At 44.4% G+C, this 18,329-nt stretch overlaps 1 protein-coding gene across 1 annotated transcript in view; it reads left to right on the forward strand.

The window, feature by feature from the left end:
• Window positions 1-18,329, forward strand: part of kirrel3a (kirre like nephrin family adhesion molecule 3a) — a 611,527-nt gene that overhangs the window by 561,149 nt on the left and 32,049 nt on the right. Inside the window, exons 10-12 of the mRNA XM_078558764.1 lie at window positions 2,118-2,218; window positions 7,659-7,857; window positions 14,203-14,310. Coding sequence (XP_078414890.1) covers window positions 2,118-2,218; window positions 7,659-7,857; window positions 14,203-14,310 — 408 coding nt within the window. The remainder of the gene's footprint in view (window positions 1-2,117; window positions 2,219-7,658; window positions 7,858-14,202; window positions 14,311-18,329) is intronic.

An 18,329-nucleotide genomic window follows, 5' to 3' on the forward strand; every position in this document is an offset into this window, starting at 1 on the left:
CTGAGTCATCCTGTGCTTATACAGGCACATACAGCTACACACACGCATATACATGCATACACAAGTGTCCGCTCACACACACACACACGCACAGACACAGTGGTACACACACACACACAGACATATACATATGCAAACACAAGTATATACATGTGCACACACTGGTGCATGCACACACACACGTGCACGCAGACACACACACACACAGACATATACATATGCACACATAGGCATATACATATGCACACAAATGCATATACTTGTGCACACACAAGTGCACACACATCCTTTTTTTAATTATTTTATTCAGTCTTGTAATGTGGGCTTCGCTGACTGGGCCAGCATTTATTGCCCATCCTTAGTTGCCCTTGAGAAGGTGGTGGTGAGCTGCCTTCTTGAACCGCTGCAGTCCATGTGGTGTAGGTACATCCACACTGCTGTTAGAAAGGGAATTCCAGGATTTTGACCCAGTAACAGGGAAGGAACAGCAATGTATTTCCAAGTCAGGATGGTGAGTGGCTTGAAGGGAAACTTCCAGGTGGTGGAGTTCCCATCTATCTGCTGCCCTTGTCCTTCTAGATAGTAGTGGTTTTGGGTTTGGAAGGTGCTGTCGAAGAAGCCTTGGTGAGTTCCTGCAGTGTATCTTGTAGATGGTACAGACTGCTACTCCTGTGCATCGGTGGTGGAGGGAGTGAATGTTTGCGGATGAAGTGCCAATCAAGCCGCCTGCTTTGTCCATACTCGCACGCACACAAACACACAAACACACAGACACACACATATGCACACACACATGCATATACATGCACACACAGAGATTCACACATGCACACACACACATGTACCCACACACTCACACATACATATGTAAATACATGCATATACATGCGCACATACAGGTACACACACACACAGAGCTACATGCACACATACACATGTACCCACACACTCACACATACATATGTAAATACATGCATATACATGCGCACATACAGGTACACACACACACAGAGCTACATGCACACATATGCCCACAAAGCACATGTTCACATGCACACACACACACACACACACACACACACATAAAAACTCACACACATGCATGTTCATATGAACACACTTATGGACACACAGATGCACTTCATTACATCCATGTCTACACAGACATGGGAACAGATATCACACGATTGGCACACACAGGTCCACAGACACTTGCGTATAGGTTTACAGATAAACATGCACCAATATACTGATGCATACAGGCCCACACACCCCTATAAACAAAACTACATTGCTGTTATAAGATTTAATCAAATTAATAGAACATTGTCATTAAGCAAGAAAAGAGTGTTTGATTGGAGTCTGTTGCTCTGTGAGGTTAGGAACTGTAGTGTTGATTTCAGCACACTGCTCATAGCTCCTCTCTAACACTACCCACTGTTTATCATCCAGCTTTCATTTGCAGGACCACTAGTCCAAGGTTCAAACATGCCTAGAAACGTGTTAGTCAATCAGTGTCTTCTGAGGTCAAATACTCTCCCTGAAGAAGAGAAAAATAAATAAAATTGCTCCGTTCAAATTTGGTCGAGGAAACAAAAATTGCTTTCAAATGATTTCTTCAGAAAAATAATGGCATTCCTGGCCAACAAAATCAAACATCACCAGAAACCTTGAGGGAGGACTCCGTATGGTTCACACAGTCACACACGTTTTACATCAAACTTCCCCTGCACTCCTGGCAGGCTTCTTTGACATGTTTCACTAAAGTTCCCACAATTCTTGCTCACTGAAGCTAGCAAAGAGAAAAAAATATATACTTGTTACCTTTGCGAAGAGATTTGCTGCAAGTTTGTTTGCTACATATTGTGTGTGCAATTACCTCTTAAAATATTCATTAAATGTAAATTTATTTTAATTAGACTACTAATAATCAGCAATTATATTCAGTTTAATTATGTGCGGAGTGTGCCCTGATGTTGCTTGTTCCTTTGGAGAGGGTGTAATACATGGTTGGCTGTGATGGATGTAACGTCTAATTTAATGAAGTTGTTTGATGAATGGTTTGTGTATATGTGTGTGTGTGTGTGTGTGTGATTTATCTTTATTTTGGATTTCAGGGCCCCCCATCATTTCCAGCACACAGATGCAGCACGCTTTACAGGGCAAGAAAGGGCAGATCAAGTGCTTCATCCGGAGTACGCCTCCTCCCGATCGAATAGTGAGTGACTCAGCGAAATAGACACTTCCTCCTGTAGACAAAATGCCGCCCTGTTGCTTCTCGTTTTCGCCCTGTTATGTCGGTTACAGTGCGCTGTTAGAAAACCTCGCCGGTGTCTCAATGATTCTGTCAAGTGGGGAGCTGAACTCAATGGACAGGAAAGACTTCATTTCTGTAGCGCCTTTCAGAACATCAGGATGACCTGAGTGACCCGTAACACGCCACTGCTGTTGTAGGAAACATGAAAGTCAATTTACGCACAGGAAGATCCCACAAGCAATCGGTGACGAGGACACCGGGGAGAGCTCGCCTGCTGTTCTTCAAAATAGTGCTGAGGGGTCTTTGACATCAACCTGAGCAGGGAGATAGGGCCTCAGTTTAACCTCACATCCGAAAGGCAGCAGCCTTGACAGTGCAGCACTCCCTCAGTACTGCACTGGAGCGTCAGCCTGAATTTTGTGCTCAGGTCTCTGGAGTGGGACTTGAACCCACAACTTCCTGACTTAAAAATGAGAGTGTTGCCTATGAGCTACAACCTCATGTGTAAGGTTGCCAACCCTCCTGGTTTGGCCTGGAGTCTCCAGGAATTGAAAATCGTTGGGACATTAAGAGAGATTGTTTTCTTTGGTATTTTCTTTGAGCATTTCTCTTTATCGGATATAAAAATATTGAAAATGGGGGGAAAAAAACTGTTTGGCCAACTAATGGCTGGAGCGTGAAGGAAAGTCATATGGTGAATCCTCCAGGAGTACATTTAATCACAGTTGGCAACCCTACTCTAGTGCAAACTGTACTCTGCAAACAGGCAACGCTCTGGATGATTTATTCGGAAGGAAGTAGGGATAGAATGAGGCCATTCAGCTCCGTCATTCAATCAGATGAAGGCTGATCTGTACCTTAACTCCTTTGACCCATCCTTGATTCCTCTCTCTCAATCCCTTTATTCAATAACCTCAGTATTGAGAGTTTCAATTTGTCCCTCCACTTTCGTGGGGAGTTAGTTCCAGATTTCTGATAGTCATGTGAAAACGTGCCCTGCCCTCTGACCTGGATTCCCTGGCAGAGGAAATGGTTTCTCTTTATTTATTTGAGGAAGAAAATGTAGGGGACCAGCTTAACAGTGAGAAATATTCAGGCAGCAACAGAGTGTGTGCCCTTTGAGGAGTCTGTTAGGGCACAAACTCGTGGCAGGTTATATCTCTGCCCATTCACTCACTGCTGGTATCACCGGCAAAGTCCAGCGTCCTGTTCCAGGAGTGGAGCCATGGTAACAAGCACCCTTCATCACTGCTGGCTGCATGGGGACCAGAATTATTGAAGCCAATCAACAGGAAGTTGTGGGCAGCTTTCCAGGGTCGGGCAGTCATTAGGCTGAAAGTTACACACTAGCACTATAGATTCATACAGCACAGAAGGAGACCATTCAGCCCACTGTGCCAATGCTGGCCCCTTGAAAGAGCTGCTCAGTTAATCCCACAGCTCTGCCCTTTCCCAATAACCCTGCAAATTCCCCCCTTCAAGTGGTTATCCGCTAGACCTTTTGAAAGTTACTGTTGAATCCGCTTGCAGCACTGTTTGAGAAACTGCATTCTTGGATCATAACAACTAGTCTCTCTAATCTCTTCACATAATCAGCCGGAGCAGGGCAGGGTGAAGAGCAGCAAATCATTAGACCCTGTGGAACTACCCAGTGAGAGGCAGCGCCTTCAGGAGTGGAAGTGAGGAGAAAATTGAACATGCAAAGCACCAGAGTGTCAGTCAGCGTAAAGTGGAGGATATTTTTAAGAAGGGAGTGGGTAGCCTCCCAAAGCCCTGCACCTTTCAAGATTTCTGCTCTTCTCCAATTCTGACCTCTTCAAGGCTCCTGATTTGAATCCCTCCACTATTGGTGGAATCTTCAACTGCCTGAGCCCTAAACTCTGGAACTGCCTCCCTAAACTCCTCTACTTCTTTATCTCTCATTCCTCCTTTAAGATGCGCCTTAAAACCCACCTCTCTGACAAGCTTTTGGTCATGATACCGCCTTCTTATACAGTTCAGTGTCGCATTTTCCCGGCAAGCATAGCTGGGACATTTGACTGTGTTAATACCATAAGTGTTGGCCATTCCTTTCTGCATCTCTTCCTAAAGCCAATCAGCCAGTTCCCCCCCACCCGATAACACAGGCCTCCATCAACATAGCAGCAGTGCCGAGAATATTAGATAACAGTTGTAAGGAAGAAAAGCGAAGGAAATGAAAGGAGATATAATTTTTGGATGCACAGCCCCATGCAGCACTATCAGCGAGAAACATTTGCTGCAGCCCATACAATGTGTGATTAGACATATAGAACATGTGACAGCTGTACAGATGCTCGATTTCTAATTAGTTCACTGGCTAATGGCTTTTTTATTGCAGTGAGAAGCCTTTATGCATCAGCAGAAATAAAACTGAATCATTTCAGAAATAGGAATGGTTGGTGTGTGGTCTCTCAAATGTCACATATACTGGCACTGATTTCAGTTTCGTGCTGATTAGTTTGAGGGAGTGAGAAAATGAGGGGGAATCCCTGCTCTCAGACTGCACACAATGCCATTGCTGTGTATGATTATTGGCCGCATGTTAAGTTGTCACTCTAATTGAATCAGCTCATGAAAGTAATGCAGACAGAGTGAAGCGTGTGGAGAGTCAAAATTAGGACGTTTCCTCTGATGCCTTCACCCAATGATGACTGGAGGATTGCCTCTAATAATGATGGACTGTGCATTGGGAGGGTTTAATAGCTGCAGTTTTCAGTCCCTTGGTTTGTTCAGCAGATGAGAGACCTGTGAGAGATTTCCCAGAATAAAGACATGAGGCTCCTGTTGAGATTCAGTGTATTCAGCTCACACTAGGTTCCAGGTTTACTCTGGGTTTACACTGTACTTGATGGTCTAGGTTTACTCTTGGTTCAATGCTCCGGGTTTACTCTAGGTTTACTCTTTACTTGATGGTCTAGGTTAACTCTGGATTCTATGATCTGTGTTTACTCTGTACTCGATGGTCTAGGTTTACTCTTGGTTCAATGTTTTGGGTTTACCCTAGGTTTACTCTTCACTTGATGGTCTAGGTTTACTCTTGGTTCGATGCTCTGGATTTACACTGTACTCAATGGTCTAGGTTTACTCTTGGTTCAATGCTCTGGGTTTACTGTAGGTTTACACTGTACTCAATGGTCTAGGTTTACTCTTGGTTCAATGCTCTGGGTTTACTGTAGGTTTACACTGTACTCGATGGTCTAGGTTTTCTCTTGGTTCAATGCTCTGGGTTTACTCTAGGTTTACACTGTACTCGATGGTCTAGGTTTACTCTTGGTTCAATGTTCTGAGTTTACTCTAGGTTTACACTGTACTCGATGGTCTAGGTTTACTCTTTGTTCAATGCTCTGGGTTTACTCTAGGTTTACACTGTACTCGATGGTCTAGGTTTACTCTTGGTTCAATGCTCTGGGTTTACTATGGGCTCTATAAATGGCCTCAATTATAATTTATGTTCTTTGATATTTTATCTTTTTGGCCAATTCCTCCTATTTTTCTTGTTGATACTGGCATCCTCTCTCACAGCAAGTTGGATGGTGGAAGTATCACGCCACAGCCTGAAACATGGCACCTCCCAATCCCAGATATGTGTTCTCAACACAGTGGGCATGGGGCAGAAATGTTAGTGAATCATCTGGGAGTGCTCCCGGTAGATCTCACCACCTACACTTGCCTTTGATCAACTCAATGTTGTATTAAGTATTTCCCCTGTCTCCACCCAGGTTCCGTTCCTCTCCACTGGTGCTGGGTAATGGTCCAGCAGACACTGGACACTGCTGGCCCCTCATCTCTCCTAAACAATCTTTATGATCAAATCTAGAGCCTGATGGACAGAGTCTTCACTTCACCACACACTACCTCCTCCCAAAAACAACTTGCATCTATAAAGCACCTTTAGCATGGTAAAGCATCGCAAGGCAGTGTAATCAAACAAAAAGCATTGACATTGAATCATGTAAGGAGATATTAGGACAGGGAAGGGTAGTTTTTAAGGAGTAGCTTAAAAGAGTAGAAAAAAGGTAAGGAAGTGGAAAGGTTTGGGGAGGGGATTCATCTGAGCATAAGAAATAGGAGCAGGAGTAGGCCATTCATCCCCTCAAGCCTGCTACACCATTCAGTAAGATCATGGCTGATCTGATATATAATAACATTCTGTTTTTCTATTCTGCCTACCAACCTCAGATTTTCCCCCATTATACTCCGTCTGCCAAATGTTTGCTCAGTCACTAAACCAATCTATATCTATTTGCAGACTCTTTGTCTCCTCCTCACAGCTTGCCTTCCTACCTATCTTTGTATCGTCAGCAAAGTTAGCTATGGTACACTCAGTCCTGTCATCCGAGTCATTAATATAGATCGTAAATGGTTGAGGCACTGGTTCTGATCCCTGTGGCACTGCACTAGTTACAGTTTGCCAACCTGAAAATGACTTATTTTGCAGACTCTCTGTTTCCTGTTAGTTATCCCATTATTCATCCACGCTAATGTATTACCCTGAACACCATGAGCTCTTCTGTAGTAAACTTTTAAGTGGCACTTTATCAAATGCCTTTTGAAAATCCAGAGACACTACATCGGCTGGTTCAGCCTTTATCCACTCTGCTTGTGACCTCCTCAAAGAACTCTAATAAATTTGTCAAACACGATTTCCCTTTCATAATTCCAGAGTTTGGGCATTTGTAGTAGAAGGCACTGCCACCAAGGGTGGAGTGATTAAAATCCCAGGAAGCATGATGCCTGCTGGAAGCTCATATCAGCAAATTGCACACCCCATACTTTTCAAATTTTACCTCACAGCCTGTAGTTTATTTGACCAAGGAGCGTGTGCAAGGCAGCTGAGTCTGATATCCACATCTGTGTGGTCCCTCAGGGGTCACTATCAGCAGTCAATCAGGAAGCAGTCAGAATTTTTTTTGCATTTCCCTTTGTCTCCTGGAGACACTGGAGCCAATTTGTGATGTAGGAACATCCCTAACAATCTGTTACCAGCTAGTGCATTTACCAATGGGGAGGGAAGGGACCATTCGAAATGTCTTTCTCAAGCAGGAAAACTATCTCAGATGAGTTAGTCTTTAAGGTGGGATTTTCTACTTGTGTGCTCCTAGTGCATGGGAAATAATCCCCCATTATATATTCCCAACATTCCCAAGGAGAATCCCAGCCAACTTTATGGCCTACCTTTGCATATTTGCACTAAGAGAAAAAGCGTTTCAATTTTTAGAACACCTTTCCAACCCCTGGATGCCCCAAAGCACTTCACAGTTAAATAAGTAGTTACAGCTCCTACATACTTGTGGAATTCTGTAATGTTCTATCATGCCTGATGGTCTTCAAAAGCAGTTGATAATCTAATCTCTCCTTTTCTTCTACTGGATACTCCCAGGCCTGGTCATGGAAGGAGAACGTTCTAGAATCAGGGACTTCAGGACGTTACACAGTGGAGACAGTGAGCATGGAGGAAGGCGTGATCTCCACACTGACCATCAGTAACATCGTACGTGCGGACTTCCAGACAATTTACAACTGCACGGCTTGGAACAGCTTTGGTTCCGATACGGAAATTATTCGCTTGAAAGAACAAGGTGGGGCCTGCAAGGAAACGCTTAGCTGCTGTCCGCTGAACGTTCAGCTTACACCTAAATTCACCAGTCCTGTCTACTCCAAAATGTTTACCCTTTTTTGTTCCCTTAAAACCACCCTCCACATATACTATCCCACCCACATTTGGGAACACCCAGAGTTGAATATTCCCAGGGATTCTCCCAATGTTGGAAGCTCTACAGAGAAAGGGCCATTTCTCCAGGCTGTCAGTGGATCTGCTGAAGTTCTGGTGGACAATGAGGAGAATCTCCATAGAAACTAATGGTAGTGGCCTCAACACTGCCGAGCTCACCACCTCCATTAGGGACAAATGCAACCATTTTTTTTCCTCTTCTCTATAGGCATTTCTGTGCCTAGCTCTCGCCCTTTTAACCTCTCTCCTTCTGGATCTATCTCCAAACTCAATTACTAATGATCCCAACTGACTCTTCTTCAGTCCACACCCAAACTAACATTATATGTCCCAACTCCTCATCAATTATCAAGTGGCTCAAGTTAACCAAAGACCAGAGACCATGGGGAAAATGGTGGCCTAGTAATAATGTCACTGGGCTAGTAATCCAGAGATCCAATGCTCTGGGGACATCAGTTCAAATCCCACCACAGCAGCTGATGGAATTCAATTTAATTGATTAAAAATCTGGAATTGAAAACTAGTCTCAGTGATGGTGACCATGAAACTACCATCGATTGTTGTAAAAACCCATCTGGCTCACAAATATCCTTTAGGGGAGGAAATCTGCCATCCTTAACTGGCCTGGCCTACATGTGACTCCATATTCACAGCAATGTGGTTAACTCTTAACTGCCCTCCAAAATGGCCCAGCAAATCACTCAGTTCATGGGCAATTAGGGATGGGAAACAAATGCTGGCCTTGCCAGTGACTCTCACATCCCATGAAAGAATAAAAATAATTACAATTGGTCTGGTTTCCTTTCCCAGATCTGACATGACTGTTGTGTACAATACTGCCACTCCCTCCACAGGTATATTGTATGGCGACCCTTGAGAGTGAAGACTCTATTCACCTCCTCTGACAACATTTGCCTACACCCTCCATGTCAATTCTGACTCGAGACACCAAGAGATTGGGTATCTTTTTGTTTCCAAATTGAAGTCCATCCTTTTGCCTTCTCCATCCCTTCACTCCCCCATTCTTCCATTCTTTCTAATCCAGCTTTCACCTCCATGCAACATTGCAATTTTGTTACAAGGTCTCCTGGTTTCTTTCAGGCTCTTTGTTAATCCATTAAGTGCTCCTTTGACCCACTTTTAACCTAGCTGCTAACCAGCCAACTTCCATTGCTTGGTCAATGTTAATTGCCATTGTCAATCTTTGTTCAGGCATTCATCTCATCCATATTATTGCCTCCATATCATATCCACTCTGGACCCCTCTATCATGGTACCTCTAAACCACTCTTTATTGTTGTGATCTTGAATGCAGGCTTTCTACCCAATTAATCACTCATCACCCCTGTTCAAATCCCTCTAACACGGCCTCTGTCTAACCCATTTCACTGGGGTTTCCCTGGTTAAAGTCACTAGACAGATCCTGTGTGACTGTTCCTGCTCATCCTCCTCATTATCTTCACTGCCATCAACACGTTTGACCATATGCTCCTCCACAGGGTCTCCCCTCAGTGATTCCGCTCTGAACCCATGTATCCCCATTGGTGTCCATTATCTGTACTCACAATATCTCCTGAAACCATATCTGCTCCCATACCCATCCAGTCACTTTTTGTTAGAGCCCAGGGCCCCATCCTTTCCCTCTGCTCTCCATTGTTCACATGCTACCCATTCATAGACTCATCTGCAAGCCTGGGATCAGTTTCCATGTACGCGCCGTTGACACCCAGCTCCCATCACTCCACCTCCTCACAGTTATTACTCAACTGTCCAATTACCAAAATCAAGTCCTAGATGAGGCGTCACCTCCTGTAGCTCAACACTGGCAAAGCTGGAGTCATCCTGCTCAGTTCTGCATCTATAATAAACCGGCTGACTACTCACTCAGACTAAACCCACTAACTTACAGCCTGGCCCTGAGTTGAATTTTCAACCCTAACTCCAGTCCATTACCAAGACTTCTTCTAAATTGTTAGGAAAGTAATGCCGAGCTCACAGCTCAATGAGGAAGAGATACAAAAACAGAAAATGCTGGAAAAACTCGGCAGGTCTAACAGCATCTGCGGAGAGAAAAAAAAAACAGAGCTAACGAGATGTTTTTTCTCCCCACAGATGCTGTCAGACCTGCTGAGTTTTTCCAGCATTTTCGGTTTTTGTTTCAGATTTCCAGCATCCGCAGTATTTAGCTTGTATTTTAGCGGAAGAGGAACACTCTGACTTGCGAATTACCACACAAGTTGCGAGATGATTTGCACTGCTCTGCCGTTGGCCTCACTGATACAGAATCCCACTGTCAACCTCTCCTTGAGTCTCAAGAATTGCTGCATTTCTACCATATACAAATAAATCTCAGCTATTTAGGGCTGGTACTTCATGTTTGTAAGGAATCTGATATTGATGCGATTTATAGACTTGACATAACACACAACCATAGAACCATAGAACAGCTTCAGTGCAGAAAGAGGCCATTCAGTCCATCATGTCTGCACTGGCCAAACAGAGGTAAAAGAAATTAGCCGCTCATTTTAATCCCACTTTCCAGTACCTGGTCCTTAGCCTTGCAGGTTACAGCACTTCAGATGCAGATCCAGATACCTTGCAAATGAGTTGAGCATTTCAGCCGCAACCACCAACTTAAGCAGTGAATTCAAGTTGCCCACCACCCTCTGGGTGAAAAAGTTTTTCCTCATGTCTCCTCTAGTCCTTCTACCAATCATCTTAAATCTATGTCCCCTGATAATTGACCCCTCAGCTAGGAAAAACAAATTTTTCCTCTCTACCCTATCTAAGCCCCTCACAATTTTCTACACCTCAATTAGGTCACCCCTTAGCCTCCTCTGTTCTAAGGAAAACAACCCTAGCCTATCCAATCTCTCCTCATAGCTGCAATTTTCAAGCTCTGGCAACATTCTTGTAAATCTCCTCTGCACTCTCTCCAGAGCAATTATGTCCTTCCTGTAAATGTGGTGACTAGAACTGTACACAAAATTCCAGCTGCAGTCTAATGAGCGTTTTATACAGTTCCATCATTACATCCCTGCTTTTGTATTCAGTGCCTCGCCCAATAAAGGAAAGCATTCTGTATGCTTTCTTGACCGCCTTGTCCACCTGTCCTGCCACCTACAAGGACCTGTGGACATGCACTCCAAGGTCTCTCACTTCCTCAACCCCACTCAATAACTTCCTGTTTATTGAGTATTCCCTTGCTTTGTTTGCCCTCCCCAAATGCATTACCTCACACATTTCTGGATTGAATTCCATTTGCCACTTTTCCGCCCACTCAACAAACCATTGATATCATTCTGGAGTCGACAGCTATCCTTTTCACTATCAACCACACGGCCAATTTTTGTGTCATCTGCAAATTTCCCAATCATGCCTGTCACATTTAAGTCTAAACCATTAATATGTACAACAAATAGCAAGGGCCCAATGCTGAGCACTGTAGAACACCACTGGAAACCGTTCTCCATTCGCAAAAGCATCCATTGAGCATTACCCTTTGTTTCCTGTCACTGAGCCAATTTTGGATCCAACCTGCCACCTTGCCTGTATCCCATGGGATCTCACTTTCCTGACCAGTCTGCCATGTGAGACCTTATCAAATTGCGCCCCCTCTTGGTGGGCTTGTTACATGCTGGTGGAGGCTCAGGAGAGGAACAATTTTAAAGATTATTTTTTCACTTTTTCTTTCTGTCTCTTTCTCTCTCATAATCTACTCTTTCTTTCCTTCTCTTTATAATCTAATTTAACCCTCATTCACACTGTTTCCTTCTTTGCTGTTTCTCTCCTTACATTTAATTGGTTAAGGAGATAGACCATTGGACCTGACATTCATGAGGTCCCAGATGCCCCATTCCCCTCACCACCTGTTATCTGCTCACAGTCTCAAAAAGTAACAGCACAAAGATAATGACCCGTAAGCTCCGAGCTCCTCAGCATTGGATTGTAGGGGGATACTCCAAAGATGCGCTGGGGAATCCCTCTTGGAAAGTTCCCTGGCAAGGGTTTGCATGATAATTGCCCTAACAGCACTGTGGGTGTACCTACCCCACATGAACTGCAGTGGTCCAAGAAGGCAGCTCACCACCACCTTCTCAAGGGCAATTAGGGATGGGCAATAAATGCTGGCCTAACCAGTGATGCCCAAATCCCATGAAAGAATAAAAAAATGTGTTAATTCTACCCAGCTATACCTTTCCCTTCCACCCTCTGGCTAGACCCTCAGTTCCTCTAGTTCTGGATTACTCAGTTAACCACTCCATTGGAAAGTCAACCTTCAAAGCCATTGCACCACCACCCCTGCCCCATGGTCACTCACATCACCTAACCACCTGTCCTCCTGCCTTCAAAACATTCCTAATGTCCCACTTCTGTGACTGCATTTCCAGTTTCCCAGTTGCCTCCTATCCCTTTTTTTGCCTCTTCCCCACCCCCCTGCCCCCACCCTGTGTAATGCGCTGTGAACCTTCCTTTCGACAGGACCACTATTTGAATGCACATTCACTTGTCAACTTCATTCACAGGCAGTTTGTGCAGCCAGTTCTGCTTCAGTGAATGGTAGTAAGTGAATATATTTGTGAACAGAAATTGAAAATCTCAAAGCTTTCCGTCCCTGAATCATTATATACACAATCCCATCAGCCGGTTTATTTTAGCTGTAACCATTTTATGCTCAGATAACAGATATCTATCTGACTTATAGCTCGCTTACCTCTTGGTTGTGTCTCATTTATCTTTTTTTGTTGTCGTATCAGACCTTCACAGATGCCGGGCTTCATTTACTGAGTAACTCTATCTGCAGTTTAAGTGATGGTTTAGGTACAGGTCTTTCCACATATGGGGCTTGGGTTCAAATCCAGCTTAGACACATGGCATGAAAATCTCACAGAGTGAGCGCAGGCCAGAAGTGCCAAACTGCCCTTATATTGGCAATCTAAGGGGATTGGTTTGGAAATATTAGTGCTGTCGGGCTAATGCTCTAAGCTTGGGTCAGCAGCTGGCTGTGATTGATGCTGACCAGGATGCATGAACTCTGAACCTACCCCACCTTCCCAGCACTGACACCTCTGACCTCGACGTGCCCCATGCTTGGTCCATTGGAGGATGTGCCACATGGTTTGGTATTGAGCTGCACAGGCCGAGGAGATCCCAGTTTGTTCTCGACTGAGTGTAGCCATCTCAGCCGTGGCCAGTGCAAGTAGCCTCAGCATCTCGGGGTTAAGGGTCTCACCCTGGATTGGTATCCAGTGACCCCGGCTGGAAAGTGAATGTAAGGTGATGAGCGGGATCAGGTTCGGTTTTGATGTTCTCTACAATCAAAGAGGCTGCCCACATTCACTGTCTGGGGTCAAACGCGGGGAACTGATTTTGCAAGATTTCTACAAACCTTTATCGATGCCTCTTCAATACATCCTGCCCTATTATTTTCTTTGATTGTCTTCTCATTACATACCTTGCCCCATGTCTATATTATCAGGTTCTCGAATCGTGCCTTTAAGAGATAATTTTAGGAATGTCGTGGTTTGATGGGAAGGACAGAGATCCCTGGCACTTTCCCTGTAATTTCCTACCCTTTCAAAAAGTAACTGGAAGCAAGTCTGTGATATTCTGGTGTATGTTCCAGGTGAAAAAGATTCCTAACTGATGCCCACAGCCTAGAAATTCAGAAGTGTCCATTTTTGGCTGTTGAGAGAGGGGTGGGGGCAGTTAGTTCTTGTATAGAGTGAATAACAAGCAACCTTGGCCAGAATGGTGAGGTCTGGAGCTCCCCACACATTGAGCTGAGGATCTTGTCATCATAGAACCGGTCCAAAGTAACAGGCCATTGGCGAAGGCTGGTGGAAGTGGGAAGGAGCCCCCCAATACTGGCTTCAGGCCTGGTTAAAGCATGTCTCTTATTCGTCCTTAACCAATATGGCTGCAGACGCATTCATGGGCAGAGGAGTGAATGTGCTTCCTGTCTGCCAATTGGGACCTTTAATAACTTCATAAAGCCTGGAAAATGGGATCTACCTGGACTAATTCCCAAACCACATTGATAAGGTCAACCCTTTTGTGGAATGTGCACAGCTGCATTACCCAAAGCCTGCACTGACAACTTTCACACCTCACAAAGGGCATCAGTGCTTGGACAGACATTGGACACACTTGCTCTGCTGCTTCTGATGTGGCCTATGTTTCTTTCCCACAGAGGCGGTCTCGCTGGCTGTTGTCATCGGCGTGGCAGTTGGGGCTGGAGTGGCATTTGTTGTCGTCTTGGCAACAATCACGGTCATCTGCTGCTCACGCTCCCAGAGAAGTAAGTGCCTGTGTGGAATGGGAGCTTCTTATGTTAAAGAGGTAAAGAAAACCCAAACCGCACATTAGGAGTGAGGGCAAAACTATGACAAGATGGTTTTTCAATCTGGGCATCCACATTAAGCCTAAGAATCACCATATTTTATGAATGATGTGAAAATAAGAACTGTAGCTGTAGGAGTCCAAGGATATAAACCATTTCTAGCTAGTGGCAGGCACAAAAAGCAATCGAAAGGCTCAAGAGGGCTGGATTACAAAGGAGTAGCAGTTATAATTAAGTTTTACGGAGCATTGATCAGACCCCGTGTGGAGGCGTACTGTTCAGTTTTGGACACTGCACCCCAGGGAGGCTTCGAGGGTTAAACTGTGGGACAGGGACAGGTCGTGTAAACTTGGCTTGTATTTCATTGAGTGTAGAAGATTGAAGGGTGATCTAACTGAGTTGCTTAAAATATTGAACATATTGAATAGATTAGATACAGGGAAACTACTTCCTCTGTTAGGGGAATCAGAAGGGAGTGATCAGAATCTTAATATTAAAGCTAGGACAGTCAGGAGGGCATTTGGAAGCATATTTTCCACACAAAGGGTAGTAGAAATTCTAGTCTGGATTTTCCGGCCCTGCCTGTGGCAGGAATCGTCGCTGACAGGATGGAAAATTTGGCGGACCAGCCAAAGGCCTGTTGACCTTGAGCGGCAGTTTCAGGTCCCGTGGTGGATGAGACCAGAAATTCCCGGCCTCTGTCCCCAAATGGAGGGTCACTTGGAGCTTTCAAAACTGAGATTGATAGATTTTTGTTGGGCGAGGAGATGACAGAACATGGAGTTGAGGTGCAGATCAGCCATGATCCAATAGGATGCTAGAGCAGACTCAAGAGAGGGAATGGCCTGCTCCAGTTCCTATATTCCTATTTTTCCTCTAACTCACCCATCCCTCTCCCAACCTCATCCTCCTAGTTAAACTCACCCACCCTTGCAGCGACACATAGTCTCACAGCTCCCCCCAGCCTGGCTTTTTTTCCCAGCTACACCTACCATCTGAGGCAAGTCCACCCTCCCAATCACACCAGGCCCCTCAACTACAAGCAATGTGAGACTGTGCTGTAAAAAGGGGCAGAAAGTAAGTTGTACAAAGGTGGGTATGCACTTTTGAACCTTGTATTTAACTGCTGAGAAGTGTCTGGAGAACAGAAGAGGATCAGTTTGGGCTTGGCTGATGCCATTCACAAGCAGTTCACACTTTGAACGTACTGCTGGCCCACTCAGCCTGAACCCCAATAAAAAATCGCCGCCTTAAGGAGACACGAGCAGAAAAATTGGAAGCTAAAGATTTTTCAAGTGATTAATTGGATTCCCACTCACTTTAATATTCCAGGATGCTTCATTAAAGCTCGCAAAAATCATTCATGGTGGATAACGAAAATCCCTTCTGGTATACGCATTGACAATTGTCAAGTGAAGAGTATACTTCCATCCTTCACAAAGACTAACTGTCTGAGAGAGATTAAACCATTGAGACGACAACACTTCCCTTTCATCAACAGAAAGCAAAGTTCAGGTAATGACTACCCAAACCCCCATCTCTTCTTAAATACCATGTGACTGTAGAGTAGCTTCCTTCTCATCGCTTGTCAATGGGACCAAATGCTGCCTCCCTGCTACTCTACTCTGCCCCACCCCTCCTTGGTTCCCCAAGCTTCTGCACGAGGTGGACAATCTTGCATCCATGTCATCCCACCTCACAGCCTCAACCAGAAAACATTCAGTCGACGCATAAGTCTTCATGGCTGGTAAGCATGAGTTGACCTGGCCTTTTCAGTGGTCAGAAGTCATGCTTCCATCCAGATTCACTGCGTGTAGTGTTCATTTGAATTTTTATCTATTATCCCTCCTATGCTCTGCGTTCTCCTCCTCCCTCTGCTGAAGCCAAGATTCATCACACTGTTTAGAGCTCTTGCTCATTCTTTATCAAGAGCTCAACAATGTTTGGCTCCTTCCTCCTCACAGTGTTCCCTCCCCCTACAGTCTATGGGCTTTTGTGACCAGGACTTGGCATCACTGAACCAATACCTCTTGAGTTACCTTATTTTGTCATCTATTCCTTTCAACCTTGGTCCTTCTCCCCTCAGTTTTGCTGAAAAAATAGATGCATCTGCACGTTTGTCATAGGTTACAGTGTCAGTGTGAATCAGTCAATAGTACACTTGTCTCTGAGGTTGTGGATGTAAGCCTCAGTCCAGTGATTGGAGTACAACATGAGGAAGTGCTGCACTGTTGGAGATGCTGTCTTTTGGATGAGATATTAAACCAGGTGTATGTGAAATCTCTGTTGGTGTTATTTCAAAGAAGAACGGGGGGCTAGTGTCCCCAGTGTTCAGACGAATAATTATTCTTCAAAAACATCACTGAAACAGATTATCTGGCCATTAACACATTGTTTGTTGGATTTTGCTGTGTGAAAATTGGCTGCCACGCTTCCTACGTTACAACAGTAAAGGGTTGCCAACCCTCCAGGCTTGGCCTGGACTCTCCAGGAATTGAAGATCAATCTCTAGGACACTGCTGTGTGCAACCCTGGAGAAAAATCATCAGGGCATTAAAAAAGATTGTTTTTTTAAAAAAAATCCCTTTTGAACATTTCTCTTCACCAGATATAAAAATATTAAAAATGGAAACAAAAAAGGCTGTTTGTCCCGTGTTATCCAATTGGGTAATGAGTCTTTTTGCTTTCCAATTGGCTTGGGAAGGCAGTGCGTCACAAGGGTTGACTGACAATGGCTGGAGTGTGGGTCAAGTCATTTGATGAAATCAGGAATACATTTAATCACAGTTGCCGACACTTCAGAAGCACTTTGTTGGTTGTAAAGAGATTTGAGAAGTCCTGAGGTTCTGAAAGGCACCATAGAATTGCAAAAGTCCTTGCCTGTTGCTGCAGGACCAGAAAGCAGGGGAATTGATCTTGAACAGCAGTAAAATAGTCACCCTTTCATACCACGCCCAATTTCTTTCTCCATTGTAGGTTTGCTGATTCAATCTCCTCGACCATCAAAGATCAATTTCACCCCCTCGTATTTTGAAGTGTGAACAAACACAAACACAACTATTGAACAAAGACCGGGGTAGCCCCATGAGAGAACTGTGAATGTGAGACCTGCTGTAAGTAGAGAGGGAGAGAGACATAGGTGAAGGCGATTTTGCCCTTTGCTGCCTTTCCCTTGGTTCCACAGATTCTGCCCAACAACGGCTTCTGGGAACACTCCCTTCAGAGCATCAGATTACATTTCCAATGCCTAGCTACAGTGCCCATAACCCAAAGAGGTAGATCCATACCCCTACCCACAGGCCAGCACATGATGACTTGCTTTTATGCTTACAAAGCTATTGGCTAGCCACACAATCTTTGTTTAAAACTCGCTGAAAAATACAGGACAGTGAATAATGCATTAAATTCCTCATGAGTATTGTCACTGGGAACAAACCTCCTGATAACACAGCAAATGGGAGTCCAGGATTGTTGTTCCCAGGCTGCAATAAGCAGTTCTAAAATCTAGAATAAAGCACCAAGATATGCCAGAGAAACATTAGCCAGTGTACTCATATCCCCTTGCACAACATTTTCAATCAATTTGTGTGTTTCCAACAAGTATTTGATTCCTTTTATCTTTGTTTTCAATTGATCATAACCTGCTACAAATGAACCTGTGGTCTGGAGTTAGTCCTTCACTAACCATGACAGCACTGGAACGTTCTGAAACAGAGCCAGGCAGAGACCCACGCCCATTTGCCAAGTGTAAAATCAGAGGGCATGGGAAATTTGGATGGGAAAGTTAGGTGTGGAGACTCTGGTTTAAATTCTAATCACTGTTTTCATGATGATGAAAGATTGTTCAAAATAAAAAAGCAACTTAGTAATGTCACCACATCTCCATACATTTTTATTTCTAGGTTCAGCTTATTTTAATAGGCCAGGCAGCCCCCACAGGCAGGCACATCAATAGGAGCTGAAGAGAGTTCAGAGGA

The sequence above is a fragment of the Cetorhinus maximus genome, chromosome 2 (genome assembly GCF_964194155.1).
Source record: "Cetorhinus maximus chromosome 2, sCetMax3.hap1.1, whole genome shotgun sequence".
In the NCBI taxonomy this organism is placed as follows: Eukaryota; Metazoa; Chordata; class Chondrichthyes; order Lamniformes; family Cetorhinidae; genus Cetorhinus; species Cetorhinus maximus.